Here is a 23,992-nt window from a genome sequence, read left to right on the forward strand (position 1 = left end):
CCCCCCCCTCCTCCCCCCTCCCCCTGCCCCAGACCAGCTGCTGGTCAATTAGCCAGCTTTTTTGTTGACACTGCACAATGATTAATGAACTCTTAAAGATAAGTATTTGAACTCTGGGGAGTTTGTTTTTCAGAAAATTGTAAAGTTTCTGATTTTTTTACGAATCAATTTTTAAAATCATCAAAGTCTGCTGAGGCAATTTTCAAATTTGAGTGAACTTTTATAAAAAGAAAAAAACGGTCAAAAAGATTTGTAGGCTTTTTTCTTGGCCTAATCGGAAAAAATCTGCTTCTCTTGTAAGTTATTTTTAAAAAGAAGCATAATATTTGTGTATTTAATGAATCAACTAATTTTAAAATTAACTCATTTTTTTCAAGTTTCAAAGGATTTGAATTTCTTGTCAAAATGTAAAAATACAAATAAACACTACTCTGCAATCTCAAAAGGGAAAAAAGTATTTTATCAGTTATTACAGGGATAACTTGAAAACGGAATAGGAAGACGACATTATAGCAATACTTAATTGTATTTGATGTTGTTACAGTCTTTAAAATAGTTTTACTAGACATTTGTTTAATCACTAATTTAGTGATATGGGTCTGTTTACACTGCACAATTACTGTGTCTCATAATTTGATTGTAAAAGTCGTCTTCCTAGTTCAGAGTTTTCTAGAGCTTACTATGGTTTGCTTAAATATAAAATCCTCCCAGAAACAGTTTTAAACTTCCCTTTGTAATCAAAGCAATGTAGATTCCTCATGAACATTCCTTTGGTAACAAATATTCTAAAAAACAGAAACAGGTTTCTAATTCTAAACTGTTTCAGCCAGTATTATATATGTTATCAATACATACACATTATCTCTTAGGAGTAAAATTATTTAAAAACATAAAGTTTTAGGCTGATATTCTGACATCAAACAGTTTTAGGCTGATATTCTGACATCAAACAGTTTTAGGCTGATATTCTGACATCAAACAGTTTTAGGCTGATATTCTCACATCAAACAGTTTTAGGCTGATATTCTGACATCAAACAGTTTTAGGCTGATATTCTGACATCAAACAGTTTTAAGGAGGGGGGGTAATATATACTTTAGACAATCCTCCCCCACTTCTAGATCTCAAAAAAATTAAAAAAATTTTAAAATTTTCAAAATAATTTGATTTTTTCAGAATTCTTTAAAATGGAAACTCTCCGAGGTCTGGTTCAAGATACCTATGTTCGGGTAGGGGTGCTAGGAGCTGCAGGGTGAGTCGGGAAGTTACAGATATTTATGATACCAGAGCTGAAAACTTAAGAATGGGATATCCTTAATCCGGATCGGTTAATTAATCTGGAGATTAAATTCATGAGGAGAACAAGCAATATCTAATCTGGAGATTAAGAAAAAGAGTGGATCAAGCATTAATCCCGATATCCACAATTCTAAAGTTTTCAGCTCTGAGCTGGGAACTTTAGAATGGTGGATATCGAGATTAATGCTTAAGTGTAATGAAAAGTGTATAAAATTCAACCAATCAGAGTCGCATATAAGAAGCCGATAAATTTGAAATTTTGTGCGCCATTTAAGATTAATATAATTAATATACAGGAACAGGAACAGGAAGGACTCTTAATTTTTAAAAACCGGTTTTTGATTTTTCTCTACTATACCCAAAAAAAATGGATTAAGCAAGAAATCAAAAGTGTCCACATTGGATATTCGGATTAAGCAGTCTGGATTGATGGTATCCCATTCTAAAGTTCCCAGCTCTGGTCAAAAAAACTCACAATGATATAAGAATGATGCCTGAACCTTGGCCAAGTTTTACATTGTTTGTTAAAGGAACATGAATAATTATAAAGATAGATAGATGTTTTTAATATATGAAACATGCTGTTTCTTTTAGACAGAAGTTAAATCTGATGTATTTTTATCTCTTTTTGTCCTGCTCGTCACATCTTGCATTTTTTGCAGTTTATTTCCTTTTTTAATGTTTTTGTTTGTCTGTTTGTTCTTCTGGTGGATTTACAGGGTTTCCCACAAAGGATGAGACTTCAGAGACGATTGTACAGAAATTGTTTTCTTACATTTAGGATTCCTTGTAGGCCAAAACTGGCTTATTTCTGTGCTTAATCATTTCGTAAACCATCAAAATACTCAATTGAATGCAGAACTCAAAAATCAAGCTTTAAATCGTCATATTTTTGAAGTTTTAGGTCGTCTTTACAGTCTCATCCTTTGCGGGTAAACCTGTAATTGCATCCAATAAACATGAAAAAAGCCAAACCGACCAAATAAGCCACGAAAATTTGCAACATTTTTTGCTGTAATGTCGTTCTTGAAATCTCACATTTTTATACTTTTTTTAAAGGTTAGGACTAGCATACCTTGGAACTAATTATTACAAGAAAAAATTTGAATGGACTGAGGTATACAAATTTTATAAGTTATTATTTCAAAATAAAATTACTTTTATTTGATATTCTGTTTTTTTATTTTAAATTGACTTGAATGCAAAAAACTGATAAAAAAGGTTTTACAAGAAATATACTGAAAGTATGAACTAGTTATCTATAATGTTTATGTTTTTATGTGTTTTCTTAAATAGCGAATTCGTGCTTCAGAAACGATGAAGGGATTAGAATTGAACACTTTTCAAAATTGAATATTGATTGATCTGATTAAGGTTTCAAGGGTAATGGATTGATTTAGAGATGCTCCTCTTTTTATGACGGAAGGTTACTTGAAATTACGACGAGATTTCCTCCAAATTTTATTTATTTAGGTTGGTTACCTCAAAACTATTTACATCTATCCTTTAAAATGTGGAAAGGTACGGATCAAATAAAGTTGTTTTTATGAATACTCGAACAATTGTCGTCTTCTTTCTTTTATCATTGAAACTAAGTTTTGTATCACATTCAATTGGAAATGATCATATGATATTTAAAGAAAAATATTTATAATTAACAAGTTGTACAGGTTACAATAAACTCATCCTCATTTATTATTTTAGAAAAATAACGCGGCAATATTTTAATGTAATAACCTGAAAACAAAAACAGACTTCACAATCATAAAGTTCATAATTATCAAGACTATGGTAATTCTACATGTGATAACCAGAAAATTCTCTATAATAGTAAGATTACTTATTTACGTCCCATGAGCATGAGACACAAGTAATTGTGCAGTGTAAACAGACCCATGCTTCACTAAAGTATCCTATATAATGTGTATGTTAAAACTTTGCTTTGTACATTTAAGTATGGCTATAATGTCGTCTTCCAATGCCATTGTTTTGGTTATCATTGTACTACTGTCTGAAAAATGTCTGAGTTTAACATTTATCATTTCTTAAGGGAATAGAGCTTAAACAAGTGAAATGCGGACCACGAGGACCTGAAAGGTAAATAAAATGTAGGTGTTTCAATAAGCATACGAATAAAAAGACGACATATTGCCTGTAAATATCTGGGTTGCGTCTTGTGAGCTTTCCAAATAATTTAAATACATGAGCCAATTATTTAATAACTTGAAATCTAGGAAAATATTTAAAAATGCTGATATTGAAAAAAAAAAGCAGAAAACAATTGCGGAAGCTATGAGTTTTTATATTGTAACTGTAGATTCAAGAGGATTACAGGGAATAGCTGTATTCACGGAACAATGCCTGGCGATTTTAAAATCCTCATTAAGATCCCATGTTTATTGGGATACAATCTATTTGAAGTTTGTAAAAAGCTCTACAGAGTACAGAGTGATCCACGTCATAACACAAAAATTTAGAATTTTTTTCCTATTTATCAAAACAATGAAGACGACTTTTTATTCAACTTAGTGTTTCGCTACTTAGCGAATTCCCTAAAGACCTAATGAAATCTATAAGTACCGAGTGGTATTTCTCTGGATAGGATTGTAAGGCTTCCTTCTCTCAACGCTCTCCATAACAAAAGGATGATAATAAGGTTCCGAACGTTTATTTCTCTAAGCCTTCAATCTAAATAATCTTTTATAAGCCAACAGAAAAAGCATTGAGTGATAAATCATACAAATACAGCAATAAATCCACTCAGGCATTAAAAACCTGTGGCAAGGAACCCATACATTACATCATACAATATCAACCATAACCGAACATAAATAAACAATATTCATATAAATATAATCATAATTACCGCAGTGGTCCTAGAATTTTCACACGGTTTTAATAATCGACGAACATTACATGAAATACAACTATATACTGAAGTAGAATCTGCTCGCTCCTACGCAGAGAACTTGCGCATGCGTAGTCGGACTGTAAACAGCTTCTAAAACTAGTTCTTCACAATACGTTCTGTACAGATCCTCAGGGGGAACTCAGAGAATCACAGGGGTATCACATAGACTTTATGAACGCAGCGTAGCTCGCGTAACACTTAGATTTCTTCTAATCATTATAAAAAGCAGAGACACATAAACCTGAAAAAAAAGAATTAACAGCTTCTCTCTGTTTGCTTGTAATTTGAAAAATATATTAAGAAAAATTCATCTTCATTGTATTGATATAATTGAAAGGTTTTTAAAAAAGATAATTTCAAAATTTTACAAAATTATTTTAATAGTATTTCAGTAATCCAATTTTTCCCACTTAGGGATTCTTAGGGCCCTGGGACCCTCCCCCTGGGGGGGGGAGAGGGATCCCAAAACCCGGGAAACCCCAAGTGGGAAACAGCACCCCAATATTTATTTTTGATAGTGGGGAATACATGAATTGGTATTTTTTAGAAATACATATTTACAAAACCTATGATTTACCTCTTGGATTGTTTTATTCCATTTTCTAAAAATTGCGACCTTTCCCTTTAATTTAGTTTGTTTTAGTTTCCTTTATCTGGACAGACAGTTTGCAGTGTATAGGATTGGAAAGGAAGAAGTGGAAGTAATGGATGTAAGGTAGACAAGCTGAGATGAGATTTTATTTAAAGAGATTGTCAACAAATTTAAAATTGACATTTTAAGAGCTATAAGTGATCTAGCATGGCACCCTATAATTCTTGATTTATGTAAATCTTTGAGTGTTTGCAAATAAGAAAAAAAGGTATAATTGATAAAAAAATCTATATGGCTGTAGAGTAAAAAGTTAACTTAAAGTGATCCCTTATTATAAGTGTCCTGATTCGAAACGGTACCCTTTAAGCTGTGTTAAAGAAGTGACATCGTCGTTTTTCAATCGTACAACGTGTTGAATACTGGCAACTTCTTTCATCGTCTCTGCAGCATAAATCCGCAAGTCAAAAAATAATAGTGTATTATGCATCATTGAAGAAAGAGTACCGTTGTGGATTGAACATGTTACTTTACATGTCACTTAAAATAACTGTCCATTTAGCTTTATGATTCTGTCCATAAAGGAATTGAGTCTTTGCCACATACTCTGATTTTATAATTCCAATATCCTTGCAACCAAATGTCGTATAATCTGAGATATTTCAAACTATGAATTCTGTTTAATCAAATAATCTAAGGTTTACACCATCAGCTGTTTAGCAAAAATGGAAAAGGTCTGTAGAGAACAAAAGATTCTTTTACAGAACCATCGTTAAAAAATGAAAAAAAGTTATTCATATAAATAAATAATTATTACGAGCTCTCCCTTTTCAGGGGCCGATATTCTAAACTGGTTCTGCTATCTATGGTTAACAACAACGGCACCTGGACGATAAAAGGTTATGTTTAACGAGAACTTTCCAAAATATTTCCGGGTTTTTTAAATTTTTAAAAATGCATGTATTTAGGGGAAGCCGGGAATGAGCACACATTCGATGAGCCGACAGACTCAAGCAAAAGTCAGTAAAACAAATCTTTTTACTTAATTTTATTTTAACCAGGGGGCGCGCGGAAACGTCATGGGTGTGTGTCTGTACCAAAAGAGTGTGTGTAAAGTTCACCGAACCGAAGGCGTGCACTGAAGGTATACAGTACATACGAATCTCGGTATTTGTACAGTGTAGGAGAGTACATTTGTTTATTGTTAATTGTTTACTTAAAAATAAGTTGTATATACATATTTATATTAGTCAACACTATTAGCCAAATTTGCATGCAAAGAATAAACTAGTCGTTATTCAAGCTTAATTATAATTGACAACATTGTTCTGCAATTTCTTTGACTGTAATCATGTTGTGCGTCTGTACCAAAAGAGTGTGTAAAGTTTACCAAACTTGTCTGCAAACAAGTTCGACTGGCTTTCTCATGCCAGGGGGAGGGGGGGGAAGGCGTGGGACGCCCCTTAGCCTGGGTGAAAGTTCTAATAGTTTACTTGAACATTGTCTTCAACGACTTTAAAGGCATTTGTTTGTGTGTTCAGGTGTTGTTGGACGGTTGCTAGATATTCAGCTGGAAGGATTAGATTGTGGAGACGACGTGGCAAACTGGATTTCTCAATTCATAGGACTCTGCATTTTCTTTAATTTTATTTATATACATATATATATATATATATATATATATATATATATATTACAGGGAAACCCTTAATAACGAATACATCGAAAGAATTCATCAAATGTCGTATTCTTCACTTTCTGATAATGGAATGTTGCAGATATTTAGTTTTTTAATTTAATGATTATATGGAACTCTTTAAAACTGTTCCCGCATATTGATGGCTATTTATTTATTTTCGCAAATACTGAGATTAACGTAATAAAGTGTAAAACTCATTGAAAAATTGTCAAGACGACATTTGATAAATTCTTCCGATGTATTCGTTATTAAGGGTTTCACTGTATATTATATTAGCTGCTTTGCAAGTGTTGTATCCAAGCAGAAAACAGAGATTACAACTGTATAGATTGAGATTATACTATAGCTGCATTGTAGGTGTTGTAACCAGGTTTTGGGATATTCAGCTTCAGATTGTGGGGATGGTGTAGTGTAGCAAGCTGGATTTTTAATCTCCTAGGACTGAATTTTCGTATAATCATCACAGAGTTAAGCGTATAGATAAAATTTTTACTAGAAATTGCAGTAAAAGAAGGACGCTTGTATTTTGTAATTAGCCAGCTAGAAGTGGTTTTATATTCATCTTTAAATACATTTCACCTTTTTAAATAAACTTTTTTATCGTTTAATTTCACATGAAAACTGCAGGAGAGCCGTTACGTCTTCTGAAGCACAAAGCTGGGTCCACAAAGTAATTTTTTAGGAATTTAAAAATTTCACGAGACCCCTTATTTCTTGAAAAAACTTGCCCCCTTTTTTCTCTCAAATTAAAGTGACCAACGACAATCATTCTAAACCTGGTGTTTGATCTCTAGCACTATAATTTACTATTAAATATATCATAAATATAATTCGTTTAAAAGGAGAAGAAAATTTTTTTTATTTGATTTATCTTTAATTTCACATTTCTATTTTAAGTCGGATAGTGAGGCCTAAATGGAGAAAAGCATTTCCGGAAACATTTCCAGGTACAAGTACAAGTACAGGTGGAAATTAGAAATTTATTCTTTGCAAAGTAAAAATTATCCTTTAATTTAACCCCCCCCCCCCTCCAATAAATGGTCTATTGAATTAAATTTTTAAACCATATACTGGCCGTTATATAGTTATCATATTTTATTATTTTTCTAAAGAAAACAAAATATTGAACCATTTTCTTTTATTTGAAAGAATTTTTGACACTTTACAGGTTCTTCTAAGTTCACAGTGCCTACCTATGCTGATGTTACACCATACATGATTACTTCAGGTGATACGGTAATATAAAAGTTAAGTTTTAAATGAAGACATTCCGAAAAATGCTTCTCCGCAGAATGTCTTCTGGAATTTTTCGTAGTTAAGCTACATCCTTGAAATCATCTCTGGATTGTTCGGTAGGTTGCCCATCCATAGTCTCGAAACAAAACCTTTACTAGCTTATTTCTTTTATTTTCAGGCTTAATTTTTCCAGATTAAATCTTGAAATTACTCGGATAATTACCTAAAATGGCCATCCTAGAGTCTCAGTGCTTTCATTTAAGCTTATTTAAATTATCATTTAAAGCCTTTTAAAATAAAAATTGATTTAAATTTTAATTTTTAGTATTAAAATTAAGAAGTTGTTTAAAATGAAAAATAAAATAAACTATAAACGCCATCAGGTTTCCTTGATTTGCAGTTTCCTGAATAAATAAAATAAAATAAGAAATTATTTAGACACAGTTATTGAAAAATTTAAATTTAAAAAAAAATAGAAATAAACATCCAAAATAAAAATAAAAATAAAATAAAATTCAGATAGTCTTTGATGTTAGCAAACAGTTAATTATGTGTTTTAGATAAAGGCACACCGGCTCCATGATTGAGTTTCCAGACAGGACGTTCATCCTGTCCGGAAAAAGCATGGGTCCGGTGCTCATTGAACACCGGACTCATGCCGAGAAACCATTTGCTCTCATCTTTGACTTTTCTAGCTGTATAAAACATAATAAAATTTTAAATGTTAAATATTTTTGTTAATGATAATTCAAATCCTTGTGTTTTATCCAATAGATGTCATTGTACATTTTTCTTAAATAATTAGAAATTAGGGTTAAAAATTTAACTTGTTTCGCATTTTTTTAATAGTAAATATATATTGTTCTAATTTCTTTCCAGGGACATCTGTTGGTGGATAGTGGGTTTCTTTGTTAAGTATTGATTTTCTGAATATTTGTTTAATGTAGACATGTCTTTTGCTCACTTTGTCAAACACAGGTTCCAATACACTGTTTAACTTTTGTATCTTTTGTAGTTTTGTATCTGGATTTTCTAATTCTTTAATTAGTTCTTGTGGAAATCCTTTTTCTTTTAAGATTGTTTTAACTAATGTTGTTTTGATTTATATATTCTTCATTTGAGCAGTATGTGTTTTCACTGTTCGGAAATATTCTAAACCTGCCATTTTTTTATATTTCATATTGGAGTTAAAGGAAATTATATCGAATTTAGATTTATCCTTTCTTAGAAATGTAGTTGTCGGAAATTTATTTCCTGGTAAATTAAAGATATTGATGTTCAGAAATTTTCCATATATAAACATAACATAACAAGGTCGTCTTTCATCTTTTGAATTAGTTGCGGCATTTATTTGATTTAAAACCTAAATTTAGATGTATAATTTACAGTTTATTCCCCTATTTTCCCCTTTTTGTGCTTTCAATACTACCGGAGATGTGAACAAATTATAGTTTAGATTTCAAAATTTTGGTTTTGTTGTTAATCTTCTGTAATATATTGACACCACAAAAAAGGCAGACCACATTTTTGATATGCCAGGACTATGAGACTTGTGAAATTATTGTTTCAAGAATCATGCATGTAGAAGTAGTTTGACGAATGAATGCCGCAAACAATTTCAAAGATCAAAGACGACCTAAAAGTTGTATTGCCTACTGTATTATTTGGAACAAGTGCTTCAGTTTGAAATATTGTAATTAAAACTGATTTTCTTTATGATAAAGTTTAAATGGGTATAATGTAAAACTTATCTGTGTTATAAAATATTAATATATTATCAATATTCACTATATTCTTATTTTCTTCTAAAGGAATTGAGTCTTTGCCTCAAACTCAAATTTTCTAATCCCTATACTTTGTAACTTGAGGAAGGTATTCGACATTAGGGGTCAAATATATAAGGATTATAAAATCTGAGTTTGTGGCAAAGGCTCACTTGATTTAGAAACTTCTCTTGAGGACTTAAACTCTAAACTTCCTTTCCCAATGGGTCATGATACTTTCAGGTGAAATTTAAACCGTAATTTAAAAAAATGCAACATCCCAAAAGACGACATCTAGTGTTCTATCTATATTGTTATTAATCTATGATCTAGGCCTAATTTTGTTGTGGATGGTGCTGAACTGAAACCCTGGACTGAAGACGACATCTAGTGTTCTATCTATATTGTTATTAATCTATGATCTAGGCCTAATTTTGTTGTGGATGGTGCTGAACTGAAACCCTGGACAGAAGACGGCTGGACTGGACAAATAAGGTTTTACAATACATAATAAATAAAATAATGAGAATATTAAATTATTAAATTATTAAAATATTAAATTGTTAAATTATTAAAATATCAAAATATCAAAATTAAGTTAGAATACATAAAGATATCGAACAATAATGATAATGATAATCGTTTATTTGGTAATTAAATAAAAAAAGAATAACATTGATAATGATATAGGATGAATGATAAAGAATCATGAATGAAAAAGGACGAAAATGAATTATGAAGGATGATAATGAATGGCAATTAATAAAAATGAATGATAAAGGATTATAATGAAGAAAAAAGAAAGTGTTACGCGAGCCATGCTGCGTGTATAAAGTCTGCTTATCGCCCCTGTGTATTTCTGAGTTCTCCCTGAAGATCTGTACGGAATGTATTGTGAAAGAACTAGTTTTAGGAACTGTTTACAGACTGACTGCGCAGGCGCAAGATTTCTCGCGGAGTAGTGAATAATTTATATCAGTATATGTTTATTCGTCTTGCAAGTTTTAACCGTGTCCAGAATTCTGGGATCACTGTGGTAACTATTTTTATATATACTTATGCTTATCGTTTTGATTATAGTATGATTGATATTTATATATGTGTTTGTTGGTTCCTAGCCACAGTTTTTTAATGCCTGAGTGAATTATTTGTTGTATTTGTATGATTTATCACTCAAAGCTTTTTCTGTGGGTTTATTAAACTTATTTAGATTGAAGGCTCAGAGAAATAAACGTTCGGAACCTTACTATCATCCTTTTATTATGAAGAGCGTTGAGAGAAGGGAGTCTTACGATCCGGTCCTGAGAAATACCACACGGTACATATATTAGGTCTTTAGGGAAATCGCTAAGTAGCGAAACAGAAAGAAAATGAAGAAGAATGATTAATAATGCATAAAAATTAAAATAAATAAGAATGAAAAATTATGAATAAAAATAAAAGAAAATTATTAACAATGAATAACAAAAAAATGAAAGAAAATTAATAAGAATGAATAATAATGAATAAAACTAAATAAAAATGAAAGAAAATGAATAAGTATAAATAATAACTAAGAAAAAATTAAAGAAAATGAATAAGAACCAATAATAATGAATAAAAATGAATAAGAATGAAAAATAATGAAAAATAATGAATAAGAATAAATAAAAATGAAGGAAAATGAATAAGAATGAATAATTAATAAAATGAGAGAAAATGAAAAAGAATGAATAATAATTAAAAAAAATGAGAGAAAATGAAATAGAATGAATAATAATTAATAAAATGAGAGAAAATGAACAAGAATGAATAGTAAATAATGATATTATTAATAACTCTAATAAAGGATCGGTGAGGTAGTTCTGGATTTTAATCTACCTTGCACCCGATGTTTATCAACCAAGGTAAAAAATTACTTACATTTTTTTAATGATTTTTGGAGAAATTGAAAAGATTTTATAAGGCCAAACAAACTCTTTAACTAGAGAAATCTGCAACTGGAGAAATCTTCCCAAATAATGAACCTATATCACAAAATAACCTTGCAATTGGAGAAATCTACCCAAATAATAAACCTTACAGAATAACCTTGCAATTGGAGAAATCTACCCAAATAATGAACCTTTATTACAGAATAATCCTGCAACCGGAGAAATCTACCCAAATAATGAACCTATTTACAAAATAATCTTGCAATAGGAGAAAACTATCCAAAAAATGAGCCTATATGTAATTACAGAATAATGCTGCAACTGCAGAAATCTACCCAAATAATGAACCTATATTACAGAATAACCTTGCAATTGGAGAAATCTACCCAAATAATAAACCAATATGACAAAATAACCCTCCAACCGGAGAAATCTACCCAAATATTGCCATTATTACAGAATAACCCTGAAACTGGGGAAGTCTACCCAAATAATGAACCTATTTTATAGAATAACCCTGCAACTGGAGAAATCTACCCAAATAATGAACCACTGACAACTCTGAAGACCTTTAGACAGCATAGCAAGTAAGAATAAATCTTACAAATTACAATATGAATATAAATAAACAATTTTGCGTAATAAAGCATTTTACATTGGTTTAATCTGCAACAAAAAAAACCAATTTTTCGCTGTTTACCAGTTTCCATTTTCCTGAAAAAAAAGGAATTTTTATTTTAAGAGTTAAATGAGTGACTTAACTGTTCACGGGACTCTTTGACACTTTGCCTGAGCAAAAGTGATGGAAATATCCTTAGTTTTCTATTTAGAAATTAACAAGTTTTCATTGTGATTTCTTTCTGAAAAGTGACACACGTATATATATATATGCAGCAGCGATAAGGAAGGAAATTCACAGCCTTTTTCCCTTTCCAAGACATGCAGGTCTGCCGTTTTAGTAATTGTAAATTGGCGTCCAAACTAGGATCGCAAAGGTTGGCCCAGATCGGATATTCAAATGTACACCGAATGTGAGTGAAGATAGAAAAACGAAAATATCTCCCTTATTTTTACTCAGATATGTCTCGAGATACCAGTATGAAATGGGAATGTGACTTAAAATGGATAGTCATTATATATAATATTGATTTTAGGGAGTTGACCCATATAAGAAGAATAGTCGGTGATTCTCCTACTTTTGGAGTTCACTTTAGTCCAGTTCAACTTGGTACTGTCAGGTACTGCAGGGTTCATTAGATTACATAAATAACTAGAAAACTATGAAATACGAAGACGACTTTCTAGTCATGTTGATACAGAGCAAAAATGTTTACTAGTTATTTATCAAATCACTAATTAAGAAATGTGGCTGTTTACACTGCTCAATTGCTGTGTCTAATGTTCATTGGACTAATTGAAGTTAGAACTTGAGTTTAAAAGTCGTCTTCTCATTTCAGAGTTTTCTAGTTATCAATGCATACACTCTAATATTGTAATCCCTATCTTCTTAATCTGATGGTGTAAACCTTTAACAATTGATAGTTTATTTTATTTAACAGCATTCACAGTTTGAAATGATAAAGGTCTACAACATTAAGTTTAAGAAATATGGGATCAAAAGATTAAAGTTTTTGGCGAGTAATCAGTGCCATTGAATTGGAAGTCATAACAGTTTGATACGAAATTCTTTTTTCTACTTTTTGACTAATTCAAATACTTATTGGCAATTCACGGACAACAAATTGAGAAGGAGTTATTGTTTTAAATCATATTTACAACTCATATTATCATAGATTAATTAACAATAACAGATTGGACACTAGATGACGTCTTTTTAAGATTTAGGTGTTTTTCGTTCACAACAACCCTAAAGCAGAAGCCCACAGGAGTTCCACGTAGGCAGCGTTGAATTACAAGAGAAAGTGAGAACATCCGCGTAACTCCTTTGGGCCTCTGCTTCAGGGTTCTTATGAATAAAAACCCTTAAAATGTAAGAAATAGAATCCTAAAAAGTTAAATAAAAGTGGAAATCGGTAAAGATTATATTCAAACAAAGCATCCCAATGACAACTAAAATTAATTTTCGATCCTTATATCTGGTTTGGTAAAAGTAATAAGTATAGATTCATTTTTCGTTGAACTATATTTTTCACAAAAATAAATGATTTGATTTTTATTAATGTTTAAAACTTACTTCTATAGGTTGGGCGACAAAGTTATGGTCAGAAGAAGATAAATTAGAACAATCAATCTATTGACAATATTTTAAATATATTTTAGATTTCGATGTTCTTTCTTTTAGAGAAATTAATTCTGCGCTTGACAGAGCTTTTTTGTAATTTCTTTAGAAAAAGAGTTAACTAAGACGACATTGATTCCACGTTTTATTCATTGGCAACCATTAGTGAAGTAATTTTTCTTTCTCTTTCTTTTATTTTGAATTGTCGCACGGTTTTTTTTGTAACGGTTATAATTGACATAAAGGATGAGACTTCAGAGACGACTGTGCCGATTTTTAACCGTCTGTTACCTTTTATGTATCATTCCCTGAAACTGTAAGGATTCCGCTTGATTATCTGTAAAGATGATCTAAAAACTAAGTCCAACCAATGGGGGTTTTAAGAATTCGATATAAGGTATTCTTTTACTTTGTCCCCAGAAAATGGATTATAATATTTGTCAATATAGAACAGCTTGCTGACAAAGTTCTCAGCAATTACAACATTTTCTATTGATAACTTAAGGTTAAGTCAGTCATCTCTGATTAGTCGGAGAATGTTACCGTTAAGTGAATCGGAACCCAACCCTACAATATTGGATGGTCACTTAAAATAAGGGTTTTAAACCGGAATTCCGTTGCGCGCAATGATTGCTTTCGCTTGCGCCATTTCATAGCGCGGAATTGCGCTTTAATTGCAAACAATGAAGCAATTAAATATTCGCGGAATTGAGAAGAATTGCGCGGAATTGTGTGCAACGGAATTTCTCTATAATGTTGTCAATCTAAAAATCAATAACTTTGAACTGTGACTTAAAAATTTATGCAGCAGATACAAAAATGGAAAGAAGCTATAGATTTGAAAATAATCGAGGATCACTTGAACATTTTTCAATATTTTAAAATTTTTAAAGTTTCTTGTGGTTAAGCTACTAATTAACAATTTGAAATGATACATTTTGTTGGTTAAAATTGTAAGATTCATTTAATCAAAATTAGATATTTTGCTACAGTGAGAACCAGAAAACTATGGTATAGGAAGACAATATTACAGTGTATTAGATGTCGTTAAAAAGCAAAAAATTCAGTTAAATGGGTCTGTTTGGGTCTAAAAGTTGCCAGAGTTTTCTGGTTATAATGAATATTATAAAATGAAAAATTAAGTTTAAATACAATTTTCTTAGCATTTGAGACTGAAACTACCAAAGTTCAAATGAATTTTTTGAAACTCAATGTTGTCATTATCTACTTGAACAGGGCTACCTAAAGGATTAGCCTATAGAGACGACCTGAAACCCTTTTAAAAAGACGATTTCAAGATTAAATCTTCTGCCTTAAATAAAGTCTCTGTATATAGCCTTTTTGATGGCGCGAAAAAAAAAGTTTAAAGTTGCGGGAGGCCTGAATATTAGGAAACAGACAAGGAAAATTCGTCTCTGAAGTCTCATTCTTTGTGTGTAACCTTGTAAGCAATGCGAATTGTGATAATTGCTGATTCAAAATAAGACGACTTTTTATCGATATCGTATATATTATGTCATATATTATGTTCTGAGTTCGCAGTATTTCTTGATTTTCAGGTTTCTATAACCGTTCACTCTGCTTAGTTTCATACAGTTACTATAGGATACTATACCTTTTTAGTCTTGTCTCACTTCTAGCAGTTGTAGCAGAGTTGGTTTATACCATTCTAGCAGCTAGGGTTAGGCAATAGCTTAATTCGTCTTACAGAAATTTTTATATTTTAAGCCTTTTGAAAGGTTTTACGACAATTTGAGAAGGATGCAACGATTTAGAATTGGTATTCTGTAGAATTTTTGCTTTTAAAAAACATGCAAATTTTTTATCCTAGGTGAAAATATCAGTCAAAAACGAACCAAACACTATCTTTTTTGCTTTATATTTTCTTCTAGGGTAAAAAATGCATGTTTAATAAATACAAACTTCTACAGAATAAAGTTTTAAAATTTTTAAGCCTTCTCATATCATTAAAAGTCTAAACACAAAAATCATTGAACATTTGTAACATTAAATTCTTTGAAAAATCCATATTTTTGGTAATTTTTATAGCTAGAAAAAATATAAACTAAATTTTGGAAAACTTATAATTGTTGCAACCGTTTCTTTATACCAAGGGCGTAGACAGAAATAAATGTGGAAGAGGGGGTGAATTTTCTGTTCACTTCGTTTAATAATAAGTACCGGCCGACTCAGTCCTGGGCAACTATCGCAACAATATGTATACAGGATAGAAGACAACACGAAAGTGAGGTTACTGGGTCAGCAGGGGCGTAAATAAGGATTCTGTAGGGGGGGAGGGGGTAAATTTTATTAATGTGGATCGCGAAGCGCGCTGAATTTTTTTTCCCCCCCCCCCCCTAGAAACATATCATGATGTATATAAAATTATTGGTTTTAGTTGGGTTTGATTTGCATTTTCCACTCATTTCTGGCATTTACAAACTCCATCAAATAAAGCTTCATTTCATACCTTTCAGCTTTCACCTTGTTTTATATACTTCATTAATGTCATTCATTTTACATTAATACAAAGATTTGTAAAAAAAAACTGAATTTATTTTAAGTAACATAAACAATAGTTTTACTCCAAGAGGAAAAAGATGTAACTTTTTTAAATCTTTAGAAAAGCTACTCTGCAAAACATTGAAAAAATATTTCTTTGTTTATATACTATAAATTTATAATTTCTTAAATTTTCTTGTCGTCAATGCACTAGGTATATATGTTAATTTCACTATATTTAAAGAGAAACGTCTTACTTTTTAAAATTAATTCTTAATAATCTTGATCTTTTAACATTTTATTTCCCCCCCCCCCCCCCGGAAGAGCTTTATACTTAATTTGACATATAGTGCAAATGCGCTACTGCATTAAAAAACTCGATTTTTGGGTAAAATTTATCTATGTTACTTTGTTAAAGTTGATTGAGTAAGATTATCAGCGCGAAGCGCCAAATTTTTTTTTTACATTTTTCCTTAATAATGGTAATCATGGACATGGAGAATGGAGATCAAGTTACTAATCGGAGATATTTGTGTCCCCTTGGTTCTACGGGGATTCAAGGGGGGGGGGGGGGTTAGGTAACCCCAATAACCTCCCTTATTTAAACCACTGTGGGTCAGGCTGTTTTTTTATCTTGAATTCAAAACTAAAATAATTTTGCTTCCAAATGTTCAAATATATCTCTAACTGGAGTAGGAAACTTAATCTGCATTTTTTAACTAGAGAAATAAATTTCAGATATTGAATAAAATGGAAACAATAAATAATTTGTCATCAACTGAATTTTGTCGTATTTTTGAAAATATTGTGGAGCACTCACCGATGGTAGGCAAATTCTGAATATTTTAAAACTTCTACAAATTTACATCTTTACCAAGATTATTTAGTGTTTGATTGAGCAACAGTGTTTATCACTAATCATGTCAAATTAACGACAAACATAAGTACAGTGATAACCAGAAATTTAGAAAACAATGGAATAGGAAGACGACAAAACAGTTTTACTAGCCACTTGTAAAATCACTAATTTCGTAATATAGGTCTGTTTACACTTCACAATTGACGTGTCTCGTGCTCATTGGACTTTTTAAAGTTATATCTTTACTGTATAAATATTTTAATCCATATCTTCTCAACCTGATGGTGAAAACCTTTAATAATTTATAGTTTGACTATTTGATATAGCAGCAATCACAGTTTGAAAGGCAAAAGATCTACAACATTAGGTTGCAATGATATGGATTAGACTATTATAGTTTGCAGCTTGTAATCAATGCATTTGATATTAAATTCTTATTTCCTACATGCATCGAGGGGGGAGGGGGTTCTAACATTACACTTACTCGCATTTGTAACACTAACCAACCACAAAAGAACATTGGAAATTGGAAAAAGGATCACACAGTGACTGCAATCCAATTAATTTTCCTTATAAAAATAAATATGCCATAATTTCAATTGCTTGTGAAGATAAAAAATATTTCATGAAAAGTAAGGGTCTGTATACTGTTTTTATAACATTTTGCCTAAAATATGTGTTCAATATCATATTTGATCGTCCGTCTTTAAAATAGGATAGTATATTATATATACATATAAGTATAAGTTGTTCAAGGAGTTTTAACTACTGAGGATCGTCATGAAAGATTATGTTTAGTATAATTCTTTTTGAATAAAAAATGTGAAGTTAAAAACTGAAATAAGTATAAATATATATAATTGGAAAATTATATTAAAAAATTTCTAAAGATGGAGTCGAAGAATAATCCTGTTTTATCATTGTTTTCAAATATATATATACCGCGTTATAATAATTTTCATGTTTTAGGTCGGAGAGGAATTAGATCGTCTTCGTCCATTTAGTAGCAGCAACCAGTTCCTGCAGCTCGTGGATATCGTCATTAAATCTCTCCCTAATTGTCAGAAGGTATAAAAGCACTACGATCTTCCTAGGCTAGATTTGTTGCATTAAACGTGTTGGGTCGACTTTACACCCGGTAGTTCAGACTGGACGGTACGACCAAATGCATATACAGACAGTACATCGTGTACAAGCTCGGATTAACTTTTAAACGTGACACGACCCCTTAAGAGTGATGGAGGGGATGGCTACACTACTCTAAACTAAAATAATATTGAAGCATCCTGATTTAGCTGGAAAACTAGCAGACTCTATATAATCTAGCTTAATACTACTCTAGATTGAATAACTGGAGAAACATCCTGATTAAGCTGGAAAACTAGCAGACTCTATATAATCTAGCTTAATACTACTCTAGATTGAAATACTGGAGAAACATCCTGATTTAGCTGGAAAACTAGCAGACTCTAATCTTCTCACCCCAGAATCAACAAGGTTTAATAAATTTTGTCGATTCACAAATCCTTAAATTGGTCATTCAAGGGACTGTAGTTGTAATCTAAAGTGACTCTCGGTTTAAAAAAGAGGGGCACACTTCATTTCCAAAGGTACCCTTTACACTTTTATCTAATCAACAATGCAGAAGATATCGTCAAATTTAGCTTAATAGTGTTTAACTCCTATGTTTCTGTATAAGAAAAAATCTGCGGGTAAAATTTTTAAAGAAACAACAGTTGATGGAAGATGGTTACTTGAAACTACTTGTACAGTCCCTTTAAAAAGACTAAGTTGCTCAGTTTTGCATGGAAAAAAATTTCTGCATTCCAACCCAAATTTTTTAAATAAATTATATAAATGTAGGGACCAGCTTAAGCAACTTATAATAAGTGTGTAGACTGTGGAAAGTAGAAAGCAGCTTGTTTAATGAATTATATAAATGTAGGGAGCAGAAAGCAGCTTGTTTAACGAATTATATAAATGTAGGGCGCAGTAAGCACCTTGTTTAATGAATTATATAAATGTAGGGAGCAGTAAGCAGCTTGTTTAATGAATTATGTAAATGTAGGGCGCAGTAAGCAGCTTGTTTAATGAATTGTATACAATGTAGGGAGCAGAAAACAGCTTGTTTAATGAATTATATAAATGTAGGGAACAGAAAGCAGCTTGTTTAATGAATTGCATAAATGTAGGTAGCAGTAAGCACCTTGGTTACCAAATTATTTAAATGTAGGGAGCAGCAAGCAGCTTGTTTAATGAGTTGTATAAATGTAGGGAGCAGTAAGCAGCTTGTTTAATGAATTATATAAATGTAGGGAGCAGAAAGAAGCTTGTTTAATGAATTATATAAATGGAGGGAGAAGAAAGCAGCTTGTTTAATAAATTTTATAAATGTAGGGAGCAGAAAGCAGCTTGTTAATGAATTGTATACAATGTAGGGAGCGGAAAGCAGCTTGTTTAATGAATTGTATACAATGTAGGGAGCAGAAAGCAGCTTGTTTAATGAATTATATAAATGTAGGGAGCAGAAAACAGCTTGTTTAATGAATTATATAAATGTAGGGAGCAGAAAGCAGCTTTGTTAACTATTAATTTTAAGACCTCTCCAAAATGTCGTCTTCAACTTGAATCTCCTCTCGGAGACAGCCAAACCAAATTTTCAGCCCGCAATTCCCTTTGTACTCCTCCCACGGAGCTTAAAATATTTTCGTTGTTGTGAAATCATTAANGGTCTTTCTAGTATACGATTTTTGGCCTTTATTTTTTGGTTATTTAGGGTTAGGTTAGGTTAAGATACTGAGACGGGGTTACTCTGTTGTGTGTATTTGTGCGGCCTATCGGGAAAGAATTGTCCGGGGAAAATAAACATCCCCCACCAGAATCCTAACTGGCCTATTATCCTGATTTGTCTAGCGTGTTGCTGTTTTCCGTCAAAAAGCTTGTTTACCAAATTATTTAAATGTAGGGAGCAGTAAGCAGCTTGTTTAATGAATTCTATAAATGTAGGGAGCAGAAAGCAGCTTGTGAATAAATTGTATACAATGTAGGGAGCGGAAAGCAGCTTGTTTAATGAATTGTATAAAATATAGGGAGCAGAAAGCAGCTGGACTTGATCTTATGTCTCCTGAACAAAAACAAAAGATTGTAGAACTGAACAATGTCTACAGGTAGTAAATGTCTCTTCTAAACAATGTCTCCAAGTAGTAGATGTCTGTACTAAACAATGTTTACAAGTAGTAAATGTCTGAACTGAACAATGGCTACAGGTAATAAATGTCTGTTATACTGAACAATGTTTACTAGTAGTTGGGTAATGGGGTGGAAGTGGCCAGATGTGGGAGTTGAGGATGTTCATGGTGGTCTGAAAGGTGGCTTCAGGTAGTAAATGTCTGTAATAAACAATGTCTACAGGAAGTGAATGTCTGAAATAGATAATTTCTACAGGTAGTAAATGTCTGAAGTAAGCAGTGTTTACAGTTATTAAATGTCTGAAATAAACAATGTCAGCAGGCAGTAAATTTCTGTAGAAACAATGTCTACAGGTAGTAAATGTCTGAAGTAAACAATGCCTATATACAGGTAGTAAATGTCTGAACTAAACAATGGCTTTATACAGGTAGTAAATGTCTGAACTAAACAATGTCTATGTACAGGTTGTAAATGTATGAACTAAAAAATGTCTATGTACAGGTAAAAAATTACGTCGACACTTACTGTGTTTTTTGAGGGGGTCAATGACAAGAGATAGAAAATCTGTGTTTTTTGTACAGTTATACAACTACAAGCTTCACATTTTGTAATAAGATTGACCAAAAGAAAAAGAAAAGTCACCAATCATTCCGTTTTTGATTAAAAATATATATTCTAGATCTCAGTTTGGGTTTACGTTTGTTGTCTGTGCGCGGGAAAACAAAGCTGACTCTATTCTTCGCGGTTTAGGAAAAAAATTCAAATTTATGGAAAATAATATATCTTTCCAACTTTATGATTACTAAAAGTGGCGTGATCACGAAAAATTATAATGATGGTCAAGATGAAAAGATGATTACAAAAATATGTTTGTTTTTAAAGATACAGGGTTACCCACAAAGGATGAGACTGTAAAGACGACCCACAACTATAAAAATATGACGATTTAAAGCTTGAATTTGGTTTCAGCACTCAATTCAGTATTTTGATGGTTTACTAAATGATTAATCGCAGAAATAAGAAAATTTTGGCCTAGAAGGAACTCTGAATGCAAGAAAATGGACTAAGAAATTTCTGTACAATCGTCTCTGAAGTCTTATCCTTAAGTGTACCTTATCTTAAGATATTCAAATAAATAACTTTTATTGTAAGAAAAGCAAAATTGTTTTTGAAATATAAATTAAAACCCATTAAATATCAAGTAGGAAAAAGCTATTCAAAATGAGAACATCGAGTAACAATTTTTTAATGAATATTATAATACAAAAATTTGATGTTTTTCCTTGAACTGAGCAGACGGCAGGTAAAGAATAATTAAAAATTAAAATTTTCAAAAACTAAAAATTCAGAGTTGACAAATAAGCATAAGTATAAACTTTAAGAAGTGTAACAAAGTAAAGGAATACAAATCCGTCAAGATATCACCAGAAATCCGCTAAGATTGGACCCGTTTCTTAATTAGATTGGAAATTAAATATAACTAGAAAACCATCTAATTTCTTTGCTTTCACATTGGTGCAAATAAACCAATAATTTTGAAATTGGAGGTCTGCGAATGTTAACATCAAGCAAATGTTAAGAAGTGACAACATTGTTGGTGAGAGAGGGAAGGATTTTATTCGCTTTTCAGCTTAACAATGGGAGAAAATCCCCCCCCTTCTCACAAACAACTTTGTCACTTTAAATTCGATTATGGTGATGGACCAAACCTCTGTAGAGTAAAAAAGGAGATGTTAGTTCCACATTTATTAAAAATATATTTCGGTCTGGGTTAACCCTTGTTAGTTCTTGAGATTATTTCTGTCACAAAGATGACATTGACACTTCCGAATCCGCCATTATCAATTACGTCATATGAGGATTTTGAGTGTCAACGGCTGTGAAGACGATTGTTAGTACATTGGAGCGCATTCAGGGTATCTGACCTTATTTTACAACCTTGAACTGTATTAAGGGTGCTTAACACTGCTGAGAGAGAACTGGAGATTGGGATTAATGAGGTATCCAAGATTGCAAGACTAAGAGCTCAAGATATTCTATCTTCTTACCAATCAAAACTGTAATTTTCACCTTTCTAACCGAATAAATCTGAACATGAATATTTACATTACTTGTCTGAAATCCAGCTTTTTAGTCCTCATATATTTGTAACCTTGTATAATTCAAACTTTGACTGTTTGATCTAGCCGAATTCAAGGTATGAAATATCAGAAATCTACAACTACAGGTTGCAGAGATATAAGGATTAGAAAAAAAGTTATGTGAGAGGGCCAATATTATAAAAAAAAATAGTTTTCTGTTCATTTTCAAAATAAAAATAGATAAAAATTCTAAGATAAGAGTTATTTCACATATATTACATATTATTCAATTTATTGTTCAATCAAAAAAACAGATAAACATCTTCATACACATTGTTTCATGGACCAATTGCCATGGACAAATCTTCAGTGAGGTCTGAGTCTAAAACTAAAGAATGCGCGAATTTTAAGTTCGAGGTTAAAAGTTCTGTAAAATAATGAATAGCTACTTAAATATTAAACTTTCTCAATTTTAAATTTGAATTTCCCGGGAAAAATCTGAACCAATCAGAGAAAAGGATTTACGGAGAATATTACATATCTATCGCTAATCAGCTGTTCTTACGTAACCGAAAACAAAACATACAACCGTTTTTTGGGTTTACATCCAAAAATTAATTTATCTAAAACGTGAAATTTCTTTAACAAGGTTTTCACTTTTAAATATATCGTTAAGTTGAATGCCGCTTTCTCAGCTGCAGCCGAATGATGATTGAATAATAGACAAATAGGGAAAATGCAGAATTTCAAGATTTTAAACCTGTGTTTAAATGTTAACTCGTCGATTTCGGCGAGTTAAATATTTAATAACAGGGTTAAATATTTAACCTTACGGTTAAAGTTCAGGTTTAAATTAAGTCAGAAGTGGCATTTAACCATGAACTTAAAATTTAAGTCAAAACTTTTCGTTCTTTAGTTTTAGACTCTGTTCTCGACTGCAAAATATTCCAGTATTTTTTCTGTTTGCGTATTTTCAGGGAAGAGCTGGCGGATTAGTGTTATTTTAATTTAAAATATAATATTACAAATTACGTATATTAATGGTATAGTTTAAATTTGTTAGGAAGGATGTTAGATGTATTCGTTATTTACTCTCAATTTCCAATTTTATAAACCTGCTATTTAAAAGAAATCTTTAGTCAGCCTTTTGATAATTAATTTTTTTCAGGAATAAATATTAAATATATTGCACTTAATTAAGTTGATTTAGGAAAAGTATCAAATTTTGGTAACAATAAAAATGTAAGCAATATTTAGAACAAGTCAGCTCATAAATAAAACACATTCTAACTGAATACAGACTTTTTAAGCATATTAATGGGTGTTAATCCATTCTTGATATTTCTAGTAGACTTGATATCCACACTAATCAAAGGGTGTAAACCCATTATCTATGTTGCAGACTTGACATCCACTTTTCGCACTCATCTGAGGGTCTAATCCAATTCTTGTTTTTAGTAGGCTTATAACATCCACAATAATCAAAGGGTTTAAACCCATTCTTGATATTTCTAGAAGACTTGACATCTAGAATAATTAAAGGTTGTAAACCCATTCTCGATATTTCTAGTAGCCTTGACATGCACTATAATCAAAGTAAGTAAACCCATTCTTGATATTTCTAGTAGCCTTGACATCCACTATAATCAAAGTAAGTAAACCCATTCTTGATATTTCTAGTAGACTTGACATCTACAATAATCAAAGAAAGT

General features: G+C 31.4%; 2 protein-coding genes and 1 long non-coding RNA gene across 5 annotated transcripts; 2 read left to right on the forward strand and 1 right to left on the reverse strand.

The window, feature by feature from the left end:
• The first annotated feature begins 1,177 nt into the window (after positions 1–1,177).
• On the forward strand, positions 1,178–13,698 carry LOC111698251 (mitochondrial amidoxime-reducing component 1). The gene is made up of 17 exons (XM_023468539.1): positions 1,178–1,252; positions 2,359–2,416; positions 2,773–2,820; positions 3,350–3,396; positions 4,854–4,925; positions 5,634–5,698; positions 5,768–5,818; positions 6,341–6,424; positions 7,126–7,168; positions 7,396–7,445; positions 7,667–7,726; positions 9,680–9,740; positions 9,924–9,992; positions 11,326–11,383; positions 11,921–11,997; positions 12,565–12,648; positions 13,613–13,698. Exons 1-17 carry the CDS (start codon positions 1,188–1,190, stop codon positions 13,644–13,646), a joined length of 1,026 nt encoding a protein of 341 aa, XP_023324307.1. The 5' UTR covers positions 1,178–1,187; the 3' UTR covers positions 13,647–13,698.
• Positions 3,877–4,267, reverse strand: LOC111698255 (uncharacterized). The gene is made up of 2 exons (XR_002764496.1): positions 4,166–4,267; positions 3,877–3,987 (listed from the first exon to the last, which is right to left on the reverse strand). It is a non-coding gene; the product is annotated as an uncharacterized LOC111698255 (long non-coding RNA).
• Positions 13,699–16,869: 3,171 nt separating the features above from the next.
• LOC111698252 (2-oxo-4-hydroxy-4-carboxy-5-ureidoimidazoline decarboxylase) lies at positions 16,870–22,304 on the forward strand. 3 transcript variants are annotated; one of them, XM_023468540.1, is made up of 8 exons: positions 16,870–16,976; positions 17,980–18,078; positions 18,431–18,507; positions 20,100–20,177; positions 20,314–20,388; positions 20,879–20,949; positions 21,496–21,502; positions 22,154–22,304. In XM_023468540.1, the coding sequence occupies exons 1-8, from the start codon at positions 16,902–16,904 to the stop codon at positions 22,260–22,262; spliced, it is 591 nt and encodes a 196-aa protein (XP_023324308.1). In that variant the 5' UTR covers positions 16,870–16,901; the 3' UTR covers positions 22,263–22,304. The 3 variants fall into 3 exon arrangements, with proteins under 3 accessions (XP_023324308.1, XP_023324309.1, XP_023324310.1); XM_023468541.1 differs by having other exon boundaries at positions 20,317–20,388; XM_023468542.1 differs by lacking the exon at positions 20,314–20,388.
• Positions 22,305–23,992: the final 1,688 nt, after the last annotated feature.

Source organism: Eurytemora carolleeae, unplaced genomic scaffold, assembly GCF_000591075.1.
Source record: "Eurytemora carolleeae unplaced genomic scaffold, Eaff_2.0 scaffold301, whole genome shotgun sequence".
Taxonomy (NCBI): domain Eukaryota; kingdom Metazoa; phylum Arthropoda; class Copepoda; order Calanoida; family Temoridae; genus Eurytemora; species Eurytemora carolleeae.